This window comes from Scheffersomyces spartinae (assembly GCF_019049425.1).
Source record: "Scheffersomyces spartinae strain ARV_011 chromosome Unknown scaffold_26, whole genome shotgun sequence".
In the NCBI taxonomy this organism is placed as follows: domain Eukaryota; kingdom Fungi; phylum Ascomycota; class Pichiomycetes; order Serinales; family Debaryomycetaceae; genus Lizanozyma; species Lizanozyma spartinae.
In genome coordinates, this window is record NW_025065073.1 from 108872 (window position 1) to 123422 (window position 14551).

A 14551-nucleotide genomic window follows, 5' to 3' on the forward strand; every position below is an offset into this window, starting at 1 on the left:
TATATTATTATTATTATTATTATTATTATTATTATTATTGTTTAATAAATTTGTAAAACTACTTTAAATTAACAAGCCAATCCAATACCAAAACTCTATAACATTGCACTTTGCAAAAAAGAAGGGAGAAACTCTCTTCTTATTAAAGGACTGCTTTGGCCCTTTATATTTGAACTGTATAAATATAGTTGTGTCAGTATCAACCTTTGACTTTCTTCCTTTCAGCCGTAACTTTCCTGAGACGTCTAGATGAGAACCTCTTGAAACTTCAAGCTTTCTCCATTCGGCCGAATTTAAACTAATACTTACGTGAAGCATCATTGATCTTCTTCAACCACTTTTTAACACCTATAATGGCTTCAGAATTCTGTTCTTCAGCCCTTCGTTCTTAGGTCCTTCGTTATTCATCTACTTTTCGTTGTTCTTCGGCCTTTCGGTCTTCTTGAGCTTTAAGTTGTTCTTCAGCTTTATGCTCTGCATCGGCCTTCTTCTCTTCTTCAGCTTTCCTCTCTTCTTCGGCCTTCTTCTTCTCTTCTTCGGCCTTCTTCTTTTCTTCTTCGGCCTTCTTCTTCTCTTCTTCGGCCTTCTTCTTCTCTTCTTCGGCCTTCTTCTTCTCTTCTTCGGCCTTCTTCTTCTCTTCTTCAGCCTTCTTGTCTTGAGGTGTACTTACTCTTTGAGTCGGACCACTCACGGCATACTTGGAATTATATTTATATTCTTCCACCAATTGCCCATATCTCTCAACCTCTTCATTGAACCGTGTGTACTCCTTACGATGTTGGTACTGCGTAGGTTCATGCAATATAGGAGCAAACGCATAAGATAGCTTATCTCCGTATAATTCATAAGCACTATTGTTCTTCTCCAACTTGGCCATTTCAATGTCATGGAATCTGGTGAACTTACGCAGACTAAAGAACCGTAAAAACAGATCTTCTTCATGAATAAATTCCAAATAGTTTTTGGCAGTCAAATCTTCAATTTTATCCAAATCTTCTTCCCGAACTCTTTCGTCAACCTTTAATTTTTGAAAGCTTTCAACCAATTGATCATATTCTGTATGATTCGTGTTCCCACTAACATAGTCTTTATTTTGACTATAAAACTTAACCCAAAGCTTAGGAGACGCTAAATACTTTTTGATATCTCGTTCGGGGATCCACATTCTTAAACTGGGGATGTAAATGAAATGGGAATAGATGGTCTTATCCATACCGTGCTTGTACTCTTGTGAAAGCATAGATGTATAGTTGCGAGGAATGTAAGCAACTTCACCTTCAACATAAGTCTTTATCATGGGAGAAATGTCATCCAAACTGGAGAAATGATTGTTCCGACAGTTATACAATTGTAATTGTTTGTTAACCTTGTAATTGTTGTTCTTGTCTTCGTCTGTCCATGTATCTGGTAAGGGCATTTTGTTGTATCTTTCAGGTCTCTTGGTATCGGAAACTGCCAAGCCGGTAATGTCAATATAAAGTCCAGTATCAACATCAATAAAACGAGCATCAATATTGTTGTTGGAGTTTCCTTGAACCCGAAGACCGATGAAAGCACCACAATCCAAATAGTAACGACCGTATCCTTCTTCCAAATCTTCCACCACAATGGAGTTGTTGAAATGAAGAGATAACTTATGCAAATCCATAATAGGCATTTGGACATCGATATCGTTATCCCAGGGAAATGCCATACCGTTCCAATACCAACTTAAAAGAGATCCATGAGCAATCCATGTGGCCACTCCGATCTTACGAGTGAATGAAAGCCATACACGGATCAAACGATGCAAATTTAAAGTCTGTTCTGGATCATGGTACCGGATAGCTGTAAAGAATCTCCAGTCGTAATGATCACCCAAGGTTGTATGAACCATGCTGGCTTCATTGAAATGCTTTGGAGGGCTTGTACCGAACGATGTCCCCCAATGTAACGCAAGAGCATAGTCATGTTCATCCTTTGTCTTTAGATATTTATGGTCCAAATCATGAATGATCTCCTTGGTGTTGAACTCGAACCGTTCTGGAGGGATGGTCAAGGTATAATTATTAAGCACTTCATCTTCCTTTGGAGGATGCAGTTTAAGTAACTTTTGAAATCCCTCCAGAGTATCAATATACCCTTCATTATACCGCAAATAATCATCAACCATCCCTGACTCCAAAAGCTTCTTCTTCCCCTCGATGGTGACGCTGTAGTACCCTGTTTTGGTCATGAAGAAAATTCGATTGGGGATAAGACCGTGGGAAAACAAATGAGCTTTGCCCAAGATTTGACGAAGGGGTTCAGTCGCCTTCCCAGTTTGTCGGGTAATTCCAAAGGGCAACTTGAACTCGTTGAACCCGTCATCAATAAGGGACCCGTTCCGACTATCCACACAAAACTCCCACGTGTTTTTGGCAGAGTACCGATGCTTCGACTTATCCCATTCGTCCTTACCGTTGTGGTCCTTCTTGTACTTCTTACGTTCGTGTTCCTCTTCGGCTACACGGGAGTCAAACATTGAGCAGTCCGGACGTTCGCCGGGGATCGACAAAAGATACTTGTTCAAAACTGACATGTCTAACCAGTCGTACCAATGGAACGGGAGCTTGACGATTCCATGGGGGTCCCGATCCAATTGTTGCTGGATGTGATGAATATAAATACCCAACGTGAACCGAGGATCAAACGGCTGGATAGGCGGACGGCTGTATCTTCTTTCTGGTTCAAAATAGTACTCGGGGATCTCGATCCGAGTATCAGCCAAGGGGTACGTTTGAAGCGACCAGAGATTGTCGTCCAAATCCGTACGGATCTTCAGTTGTAATAGCGATTGTACTTTCAGTTCAAACCATTTCGAAGTAGTAAGCCTGTTGTTGTTGGTGTAAAAATCGTCCATTCCTTCGAACGAAACCAGGCCGCTTTCATCGTCTAGTAAATGTTTAGCGAGCTCCTCGTAGTCGGCCTCTACGTAGTGCTCACTTGCTGGATTATATACATTTTGGTTTGTGTTGAAAAGCGAATGTCTGTTTCTGTAGTCCTTGGGCTGGTACCGTGCTTGGGCTTGTGTAGTTAAAAAGACAAACGATACCAATAGAAATAGGAGTACGGTGACTATAACGCGTAAATGCAAGCGTCTTATCAGCCAGAACATATCCTTTCTGTCTGGTGGTTATATACTGCTTGTAACAAATGGATCAAAGGATGTATATATTTAATTGCGATCTGTTGATGATAACAGCTATTCTATAATTATAATAGTAATGATGATTATGAATCAGACAAAATATTACTTTTTAGATACACATATATGATGGTGGTTATATGTGTCTGCTATGTGTCTGCTTCTGTTGGTATATATCGCTGTGACACGGTAAATGCTAGTATATAACGTTGTCTAAACCCGTGTCAGTTGTTAAATGAGAAATGCGGATATGCTTTTGTAGATATATGGTCACCCGACAATAACGAAGCTTTTTTTACATATACAGCCAAAAATAAAAGAGTAGTTTAAAAAGAAAAAAACTTGCAACAAATAAACCTTCGTGTGCAATCCATCCAAGAAATATGTTGCTTTGACATACATCTATTTGACCTTTACGTCATCAGACTTTCTGACATTTAACCTTGACCCGACAAAAAATTCTTGAGAGGGTACTTACCACCAAAATAATAATAGTAGTGCCTCGTATGGCTTCACTTCTCCTGAAACGGAGATCAGATCATGGTTAGGGCAATGATTAGTTTTAACCGTCTCCTTTAAAGATTATTGGCTTTTAACTATTTACTCAGTCGTATCCGCATCTACAGGTCACTACTTACCTTAGTGAAAGCTGCCGGCATTTGGATATATTTCCCATTGAAAAAGCCTTCCACTAATTTTGCATCCACGGCTAGGGCTTTTGTCACGAGGGAATGTCGTACTGCAGGCCCTACCAGCTTCCATTTTGGGGGAAACTTATTTCTTCCTCTGTTGACTAAACTAGATGGCCGCTTACGCAAATACGTTTGGTTTTGCCTATTCCGAAATTGGATAGCGTATAATACTCTAACTATTGAATCTTAGTTCTCAATGTAACTTCGCAACACATCTCACTCCCTTGTTATCCATCTTTGTCGGGAAATGAGCCGACGGAATTTCTTTTCTTGTTCCAGTATGTTGGTTAACTGCCGTTGTATATGTAGCACAAATTTCCATTATGCAGGTCCGAGGTGTTGTCGTAAAATAACATAGAATTGCGTACATACTAAGCTAGGCTACCCGCTAAATTCTCTCTCCTATTAACGCTACTCTGACCCATTTCGCAATTTTTAAAAAAAAAAGAGACACTGTATTGTTTCTTAGTGAAAACCGGTTAATACTACCATTAAGCTTTTATATTCTGATTTGGGAGTTGGTTGTCTGATCAAGTAATAGAACCTTCTTTTTTCATACATTTTCTGGGCACTTCAAGGTTCGTTTGTTCCCCCACATAAGCTCTACGGGTAAAAGTTTAACTGAAACCACTAATTGTCTTGTGGGGCTTAGTTCTGTTTCGCCTTTTTCGCATTCCCTTCTACATTTTCTAAAATGTCGGAGATGTAGGCGGTCTTTGCTGACATTATCAGACACTATACTCAACTATTATTATAAAAGTGGTTCAAGTTCTTTTCAGGTTGCTAACATTACAATGATGATTAGATTCCAAGTGTGCTCGTAAGCGCGACGCTTGCTGTATTGCGGTCCGATTGCCAATTTTTGTTTTTTTGTCTTACCGGCAAACAGATATCTATCTTTTTTAACTCCGCTTTTTGCAGAGTGGAGACAACGGTACTATCAGAATCTGCAATGGATTGAAGTTCAAAAGACTTTCTGTCTGTTGTTAGATTTGAGGGACTAAATATCAATTAATACAAACTTGGATGTGCTTATCACAGGGAACAATACACATGAATTGTGGACAATTATTATACATACAGTTATTGCTATGTGTTTTTCGCCAAGAAAATTTTAGATAAAAGGGGAACCTAGACAAATACAATGGCCCAAATGTCAGATTTACGAACCCGTATCAGACACGAAACCAAAACCTACTTGGTTATGTGAAAAAAGGTTTGTTTCCATTTTAATCTTGGCTCATCTCAAGTAAAAGGTCACACGAAGGTTAACTATTTGGTCACAAGATACTTTTAGTTTAATAATAGATTATCGTGAGATCGTTATTCCCGAAATGAAGGGATTTCCATGGAGCGTTTTGCAGACACGTTACATCATACTTTCGGCCATATCAAAGCCCACATTAGATCGGGGATTGATCCTGTGGTTGAAGGCGGGAATTACCGTGTAAGATGATAAGGAATACACAATGTCGGGAGACGTCTTTGATTATTTATGCAGATGACAAAATTAAACTTCTCTACTGCTATATGTCATCCATCGCCGTAACAAGCCTCATCTAAGATCTGCTGTCGTGTGCAGTTAACTGACACCACCATACTGTAAAAGCAACTAGGTCCAAACCACACACTGTCAAGATTAGCAGCATCGTGTTTTGCTGTTCCGAATGGAGTTTTGAACAGTATCAAGACAACGCTCATAGTACAATAAATAGTGGGGGGTTTTTGTTATTTTTATGTGCATTATGGTCACGTGATTGGATACGACTATAGCGGCAAGACCTTTATCAAATACGTGTCGTGCTATCTATGATTTTAGTTGTTATCTATTTGGGACTGTGATCTCGTGCAGCGCTTCTATCCATTTTTCGGTGTCTAAACATTCCATTCAACAGATAAAATCAGCGTTGAGAGACAAAATCTAATGGGTGGATAGTGGAAATAAATAGTTGCTATCTCTGCTCAAAGGGCGTTAGATATCACTAAGCATGAGAGTATCGATAAATGATCCAATAAGAAGAGAGTTTGTTAAGAGAAACTCTTGGAAAAGAAAGCGTGGCCACTGTAGTAACCTCAATTAATTCACATAATCACTATGAATATTAGAAAGAATGTAAAACAAGCAATAGGAGATGATAAAGGTAAATGTGTTTTGAGAAAAGTATTGTGCGGTATATGATTATATGATATCATTGTTAATATTATAGAAAAGATGGGTATGAATGGGAATGAGTAAGAGAGCTTCCAATTGATTGATGAAAACGAAAAGAGAAGTCGATTAGATGGAATCACTGATAGGGCTTTCAGAAATACTAATTTCTTTGACGTATTTGGTCGACATGGCTAAAGGGGAAGAGCAAGCACTAACTTATGAAACTGACTATGAAGACAAGTACAAATATAGGCGTAGGAGGTAAGCTGAGTATAAAGATCATTTCCATATTTCCCTTCTCGTAGCATTTTCATCCTTTAAAGGTGACCCAACCTCCTAATCGTGCAAAAGTGGTGACAATTATATAACCGTTCAGTATGCCATTTATCTATTCAGTTCCAATGCTCCAATCCAACGAAGCTTAGACGTTGTTATATCTAATGATGATATACCTTAATGAATTACATACCTTTATTGAGAGCCCTTATTGAGAACGGTAGAACATTTTGCAACTAATCAAAAGTTAGATTATGCTCACATGTGATATTCACAGTATGGTATGGCTTAGTAAACTAGGCCACATACGTATATTGTTTGATTGCTGTCTGTATGTCTCATCCGGAGGTGAATGTTGACCGTATCACAAATTCAATCATATATGTTTTGCCGTGACATCTATTAAAGTATCGAACTTAGTTTTATTATTTTTCAATGATATTATTCTACAATGATTAAGGCTGTAAGTTGTATTTGTCTGTTTCAGATGGTTTCACTCGATTCGAAATGGACTAATGGTTCATTTCCGAGCTAGTAAAGTTATGTTTTAACAGATTGTCATATGTTACCTAATTGGGAGAGCCCCGTTTTGTGCCCGATCGTACCCAAATGAGATGATATCTTCTCCAGGGGGCTATAAAAGCAACTACTATTGGTTTGCTAGAAGCATTATCATATTTTTGGCCCTGTATGCGGTACAGACTCTTAAAGTCAAGACTGGATAACCATTTCCATATCATCTTTTCTCACATCTGTTAGTGGACTTTTGATTTCATTATTCTGTAATATAGGTGATCTGGTGCTACCAAAGTCTATTCATTTCAGTAACCAAGTTAGAAAAAGGTTGAACAAAGATATGATATCAAGAAACATGATAAAGTTGATATAAAAAGCTGGGGGCTAAGTTCACTAGCAAGAAGAAGGATTGATATGTATAGATATTTTGGCAGTTGATTTTGTTATTTTTTTTTTGTTTGGATTTCTATTGGGTTTATCTTCAGGACTATATGTATTTAATCCTGAACTACTGCAAAATGTTAAGAATGTATTGGTTTCTGAGGCCCAGTGAAGCAATAAAATCAATGCTTTATATTGACTAAGCCTGGGGACTTTTACTGACGATTTATTAATTACCTTGTTTGCACCCAGTATTGACCCGTAATGGACGTGATAAAAATATACTAATCAAAATTCTCACGTGTTATGTCACGTGACTTTGGTGATGCCAAATTGCTTCTAAATGATTGAGAAATTGCCGCCACTGCAACAACTTCTTTCTATCAATTATACACCAATGGACCCGATAAACATTCCTATACCTCATTATCCTCCTTTCAAACTTCGTTCATCTTTAATAGACGTTGATCCGTTGATATGGGTCAATTTACAATACCAGTACATCCAACTATTCAAAGTCCTTTTACTGAAATCACCTCCACATCTCGCCACTAAATCTCAACACCAGCTTTCGGAATTCGTTAAGGTATATCTTCACGAACACTCCAACGATCCAGGATTCTTTTCCCTTGGAGCCATCAACCCTCAGATCGTCAAGAACGAGAAGAGTCTACGGTGTCTTGTGTTTGCCATCATACAGCATTACTCAATAGTCCAGCTAAACTTGACCAGTGAGCATGTATGGGCGTTTATCAAGTTGTATGTCAGAGAGAACGTTACTCTTGTAAGAACGATAGTTGACGGAACGTATATCCTGAAGTTCAACAACAACAAGAAACTGAAGAACATTTCAAGTATCTTGCCCTTGCAGAACCATTTGATCCATTTGATACGGCAACATAAGTTTGACTACGCTTCTGATTTGGAGACTTTATCTCATTTGCTTGGTCAATCAATCAAAGCAAAACAGGTCATATCAAAGGGGACTGGTGGCACAACTGGGGGATTCAATATTATAAAGAAGAATAATAATAATAATCCTAGCACTAATTCGTCTTCTTCTACATTTCTGTCGCAGTTTGTTAATTCCCATTGGATCGAGTTGATTCAAGCTGAATTCAACCCTGATCTTAAGTATGATAATTTACGTTCTTTAATGGTGGTGTCCCTCATTCTGTTAACAGTTAACAAGTTGAAAACCCTTTTGCATGCCTTAGATCTGGATGGCTTCCATAAACTAGCTCAAGATTATTCGTTGTTCGTTATGGTGGCTACTTCTGAAGCTTTTGACCAGCTTGTTCCAGGCGCCAAAGACCTCATTTTAAGTCAAATTAGCTTCGGTAATGCGCCTGGTGCTGTAGTCGATTCAAGTCCTGAAGTCGACTCATATAAACTACAAATCATTCAAGACATGTTTGGAGTAGACGCTGATGTTTCTCAACGGTTAATAGCCAGCAAACCTGATTTAACAGTGGAAGAAATCGTACATCAAGTGTTGGAAAACCCAAGTATACTCGAAAACTTACCGCCTCCATCTTCAACCACGGCCGCCAAAGTCCCATTGCCTGCTTCGGACTTGGCTCGGTTCCAAGGTGGACCCACTAAGATACTCAAACGGGAGAAAAAGAATACTGTGCAATCACAGGAACTCAAGCAAAGGTCGCTTGATGTCGCAATGCGTCTTCTCTATGATAGTGACGAAGATGAACCTGATGATACTTACGATGATCAGGAACGCACATCCGGTCTTGACGATGGCAGTAACTCTGGTTCAGGTGGTAATAAAGTAGGTGGTCAAGCTGGTGGAGTTTCGGTCGAGGAACGATATCTATTTGCCCTTTACAAGAAGAATGGAGGTGGAATATTTGAGAAACTGGAACGTAAGTCTCCAACGCGTGCACAGATACACGCAAAGACAAAATGGTCACATGAACAAATTGAAGGTTGGTTTCGTATGTTATCTCAAAGCTCAAGAAGGTTTAAAATGTTTGAAGATGACTATTTCTTCAACCGTGATGACGGTTCGTTGGATATCGGTGGCGCTGCCAAACAACACCATCAACTGTATGCTTCCTCGAAGGACTCTGTAAAGAATCAGCAACGTCGTGATGGACAACGCAAGGCATCTAAAGCTAACCATAATCGGAAAGATAGACACATGAAGAAGGTATAATTACATAATCAATGTCAACAACGTATTAATACGTTCATTAGGGAGACTCTAACTTATCGTTCAGATTGTTATGTACAAATGAGTATTTTATATTTCCCAGTAAATTCTCTCTTTCTTTAGTAAAAGTTAATTAAAGTGGACTTTGGCTTGCACTTTATAGCTTCAACTTCTTGCCACCTAGATATTATTACACAGCACTTATACTATATAATTTTGTGTTTATCAAAAATTGTCATAATGTCTATATACTTTGCATCCGTACACCAATACATCAATACACCCTCACACCCTCACACCCTCACACCCACTAATGAGCATAGGAAAAACATATAACATCAAATACCAATCTATTTCTGCGTTTACTATACTCAATTAAAGCGGAACATAACTCGGAAGATGATCTCCGGAATCTTTATCTACGATCTTAAAGGAGACGTTCTCATCACCAAGCTTTATCGGGAAGGAATCAGACGGAATGTCGGGGACGTGTTCCGGATCCAAGTTATCAACAACCAATCGGTGCTTAGTGGATCAGGGGGTGGAGGTAGTGCCGGAAGAAGAGGATCAAGTGGGACCCAAGCTTTGGAAGTACGTTCGCCAGTATTGACTTTAGGGTCTACATCGTTTGTTTACATTAAGACAGGTCAGATTTGGCTCTGTGCTGTGGCCCGGTCGAATCAAGATTGTTCTTTGATCCTCGAGTTTCTTTTCAAGTTGAAAGTGATATTACAGAGCATTATAGTCAATTGGAGAACACGTAATGGCGGGAACCACAAGGCCGAAGCCGCTTTAGATCTGATTACGGGTATGAAATCGGATGGTACCGGAGGAGGAATCAATGGTGATGATAAGGATTGTACAGATGGAGTATTAAGTAGTGGAGTGATTGAGAATACAGAACTTACCAGTCATGGAATATTGGCACTGTATTCGCTTGTATATGATGTTTTAGATGAGATAGTTGAGTTTGGGTTCCCCATAGATTTGGACTGGGGCTTTTTGAAACAGAGGTTTGGCATCAACAAGGAGTCGTCCAAGAGCTCACTGAGTCGAGGCTCTTCTCGGATGAAAATGAGATGGGGGTCTTCTAGTGGTCTTGGTGGTGGTGGAAGTGGAAGTAGTAGTGGTAATGGAAATAGCAAGGATAAAACCAGTTTATCATCCAATGATGGGTACTACAACGAGAATAGAGTTGTGCCCTGGAGACAAACGGGAATCAAGTACAGACGGAACGAGATCTTCTTGAACGTCCAGGAACATATCAACATGTTGATGACTGCAGAGGGAGAAATATTAAGAGGCTATGTCAATGGGAAGATCATGATGAAGTGTAAGTTACTGGGAATGCCAGTGTGTCGATTTGGATTGAATGATAATGCAAAGTTCTCTGGAGACGTTGACGTTGACGATTACAACGACGATCTTGACGTTGATGGAGATTCCAGGGTTGAACTTGATGATTGCCGATTCCATGACTGTGTTGAACTACAAAAGTTCCACACAGAGAAGATGATTGAATTTATACCTCCGGATGGAGAGTTCCAGCTCATGAGTTACCAGTGCAATAGAAATGTACAGCTTCCATTTGAGATTCATACTTCGGCAGTGGAACAAAGTAATAGGCTAATAAAGTATCTGATTCGACTTTCATCGTTATTCTCTCTGAAGATATCTGCCACCAATGTGTCTATGAAGATTCCTGTTCCAGCAACCCTATTGAAATCTGAACTTTTCACTAGTGCCAGCGGAGGAAATGCCAAATATGTGCCTGAAGATCTGGTGGTTGATTGGAATTTTGGAAAGTTCTATGGTGGACAAGATCATTACCTTAATTTAGAAGTTAGTACGTCTACTGATAGTGACCAGCTTGCGTGTGTGGCTATTAATTCTGCTTATATTCATGCTAGAAAGCCTCCTATTCGTCTAAGCTTCCACTTGAACATGTTTTCATGTCTGGGATTACAAGTGAAGTATTTGCGGGTGAACGAACGGTCGAATTATCGAACAGTAAAGTGGGTAAAGTATTCTTCAAATTCAGGTAATTATGAAGTAAGAGTATAAATCTGGTGTTAGGGGGTAGTTGTCGATATTACATGCAGGTCACATAAAGGGAAAATTTTCGAGATGAACTCGACCCATGTGCTTATCAATACCCCGATACAACGACGATTCGATTCGATACGGTTTGGTAAGATTCGATTGAACTACTTGTGCAGGTTCTGACTTGATATGAGAGACTTGGTTGTTTTGGGGGGTCTCAGTCACCCCGATTTGACTAAAGCTATTTGTCGTAGCTTGGTGATAGAACAAGGACAAGTTCTCAGCAACAAGTTTTCCAATGGAGAGACATCAATTGAAATCAAGAACTCTGTTAGAGAAAAGGATGTATTTATTGTGCAAAGTGGTTGTGGTCATGTGAATGATAATTTCATTGAATTGCTTATTATGATTGCAGCTTGCAAAACTGCATCGGCTCGTCGTGTCACTGCTGTTCTACCATTCTTTCCTTATTCCAGACAAGCAGATGTTCCTTATAAGTCTGGAGGGAATGGAGCTCCCTCCATTTCTACCAAGAAAGAACTGTATACTTTTGAACTGGCTCCGGGAACTCCCAGACCTTTAGGAGGAAGTTCCGGACAAGGAATTGGATTAAACGAGATAGCTACTTCTCCCTTGGCATTAAATCCTGTTGCCTTTCCCAATAGTGACTCTCTTAAAGAGAGAGCTGCTCTTAATAGTTTCTCATTGAAACAACCTATCCCTACACTCCCTAATGAAGAACCATCCAGTGGAAGATCAAGTTTATCTACTACACCAGTGTCTTCGCAACCTGCTCCCACCCAAGTTGGTGCACCAATCGGAACAGGCCACTTGAATGCTGCTTATACCAATTCCAATATCTTTGAACAACTTGATCTGAATGGAAAATCCGAATCGGGTTACAAGCAATGGATAGCACAGAATGGGACTTTGATTGCCAATCTTCTTGTTGGAGCTGGAGCCGATAGATGTATTACAATGGACTTACATGATCCTCAATTTCAAGGTTTTTTCAACGTTCCAGTGGACAATTTGTATCTGAAACCTTTACTCAAGAAATACATCACTCAATATATCCCCAATTACCAAGACTGTGTGATTGTGTCTCCTGATAGTGGTGGAGCAAAGAGAGCTACTTCGATTGCAGATTCATTGGGATGTTCCTTTGCTTTGATTCATAAGGAAAGAAGAGCCAAAGTGTTTAAGGGAACTACATCAACACACGGCAACAATCACCCAACGTATAATTCCAATGTTGCAAACATAGCGAGTGCCAGTGGCTTGAGTTTGAGTTCCAGTATCAACAGCTCTAACCATAACCATCACCAACATCATAGCCATCATCATCATCAGCATCACAGTGGCAGTGAAAGCATTGGTGGACACAGTGTGGTAGCAACAACCATGTTGGTTGGTGATGTAAAGGACAAGGTTTGTGTTTTAGTTGATGATTTGGTGGACACTTCGTATACTATAACCCGTGCTGCTAAGTTATTGAAAGACCAAGGAGCCAAATATGTGTTTGCTTTAGTCACCCATGGTGTTTTCAGTGGAGATGCCATCAACCGGATTAATAAATCAGCCATTGATAAGTTAATTACCACCAATAGTGTGCCTCAGATTGAACATATTGAGCAATTGGGTGATAAGATTCAAGTGTTGGATGTCAGTCGGATATTTGCCGAATCAATTAGAAGAATCCACAATGGAGAAAGTGTATCGATGTTGTTTGATTATGGATACTAAGAAGTTTTGCATATAAGAAATATAATTTATAAATGATAATATAAATCAGAAAGGTTTCCCGAAATGGGAGAGATGAGATGAGATGACATGGATCATTTCCCCTTAAGAAGGTACCGGAATAACTATCCAATGTGTAGTTGCATATCTTTACAATTGTAGATAAGAGATTGTTTAATTATTGCCGTCTTAGATAAGAGGAAACCGACGGTAGTACACTTACCAATCGGTAACACCACCGTTTATATTTTTCTTTTGTGGTTTTTTTTCAACGTATTCTGAACTTGGTCCCGCTAAACGAGGTTGCAAGTTAAGGAGGGTTTTCTTTTGATCAATTAATTAGGGAACGAAAAAGAACGCAGAATAAGAAACTCTTCATGAATGAAACTTTTTTCAAAACATAGTTCTAGCTGATTTGTTCCGCAATACCCCACAGAACTTTATTGAAGAGAATACTTTACAAGACATTTCTTATGAGCCAATGTCCGTCATAGAGATCCCGACACCGCCTTTCAGTAACTTAACGGCTGGTGAGTTTGTATTAGCGGCATTTGAATGAAGTAAAAAATCCGGGACATAGGGGCTTCCCCAGATTTATTTCCCTTTTGGGACGCGATGAGCACAAACTGCATACAATCCCCTCAAACCTAGCGGCACTTGTCGCGGACAACGGACCATTTAGGATAAAAGTGTCATGGTAGCGCGGACGTGGGGTAAGAAGTTTCCGGTGTGCGCGGAACAGGCGTTATGGAAATTGAATGCCGTGAACCAAGTTGGACGTCAAGAAGGGCCCCCAAAGAAGAAAGCCTAATAATAGTCTAGATTCTACAAGAAAAATATGACAGTCTCATAGTTAAATTCCATAATGCCATAAGGTGTGACTGAAAACGAATAATGTAATGCCACACAATGTAAGTTTAATGCCACATAGGTTCCCCACCTGGTGATGAATAAACGTTGTTGGGTTGAAGTAGACGGAACGGCTGTTAATGAGATTCTTGTCAATATCAATTGTAAAGATTGAGACTGTTAGTTAGTTAAATGGTATAGAGATATTTTATTAGACAGTCTTTTAGTTTTTGTTAGACGATTTTGTTAGAGAGGGTCCCGTTATGAGAGATGCAATTATTAGGATGAACATTAATAGTTATTTATACATATTTTTCCTGGTACTTTCCTAATTTAACGGCCACTTTCCTTTCGGTACCCTTCAAAACGGGATCCGAGTAACGCCACAAAACCACTTGTTATTTCCCCCACAATCACTACACATATTCTGTGACCAAGTCACGTCAAATTAAACTATAAATAGAGGTGATGTGTCGTTTTATTTAATTCCCAACTCTAACACTAGAAATACATAAAAAGTGATACGTCACACTTACAAAGACAAATCACTTTAATCTGTTACA

At 39.3% G+C, this 14551-nt stretch overlaps 4 protein-coding genes across 4 annotated transcripts; 3 read left to right on the forward strand and 1 right to left on the reverse strand.

Annotated features, from left to right (window-relative positions):
- Positions 1–400: 400 nt before the first annotated feature.
- Positions 401–4283, reverse strand: KQ657_003006 (uncharacterized protein; the record flags this gene model as incomplete). The annotated part of the gene is made up of 2 exons (XM_043193744.1): positions 401–2967; positions 4280–4283. 2 exons carry the CDS (start codon positions 4281–4283, stop codon positions 401–403), a joined length of 2571 nt encoding a protein of 856 aa, XP_043047163.1.
- Positions 4284–7580: 3297 nt separating this feature from the next.
- On the forward strand, positions 7581–9356 carry KQ657_003007 (uncharacterized protein; the record flags this gene model as incomplete). The annotated part of the gene is made up of 1 exon (XM_043193745.1): positions 7581–9356. The coding sequence occupies one exon, from the start codon at positions 7581–7583 to the stop codon at positions 9354–9356; it is 1776 nt and encodes a 591-aa protein (XP_043047164.1).
- A 78-nt stretch (positions 9357–9434) lies between these two features.
- APM4 (Apm4p) lies at positions 9435–11417 on the forward strand (the record flags this gene model as incomplete). Its single annotated transcript, XM_043193746.1, has 2 exons — positions 9435–9438; positions 9790–11417. The coding sequence occupies 2 exons, from the start codon at positions 9435–9437 to the stop codon at positions 11415–11417; spliced, it is 1632 nt and encodes a 543-aa protein (XP_043047165.1).
- A 168-nt stretch (positions 11418–11585) lies between these two features.
- PRS5 (ribose phosphate diphosphokinase subunit) lies at positions 11586–13142 on the forward strand (the record flags this gene model as incomplete). The annotated part of the gene is made up of 1 exon (XM_043193747.1): positions 11586–13142. The coding sequence occupies one exon, from the start codon at positions 11586–11588 to the stop codon at positions 13140–13142; it is 1557 nt and encodes a 518-aa protein (XP_043047166.1).
- Positions 13143–14551: the final 1409 nt, after the last annotated feature.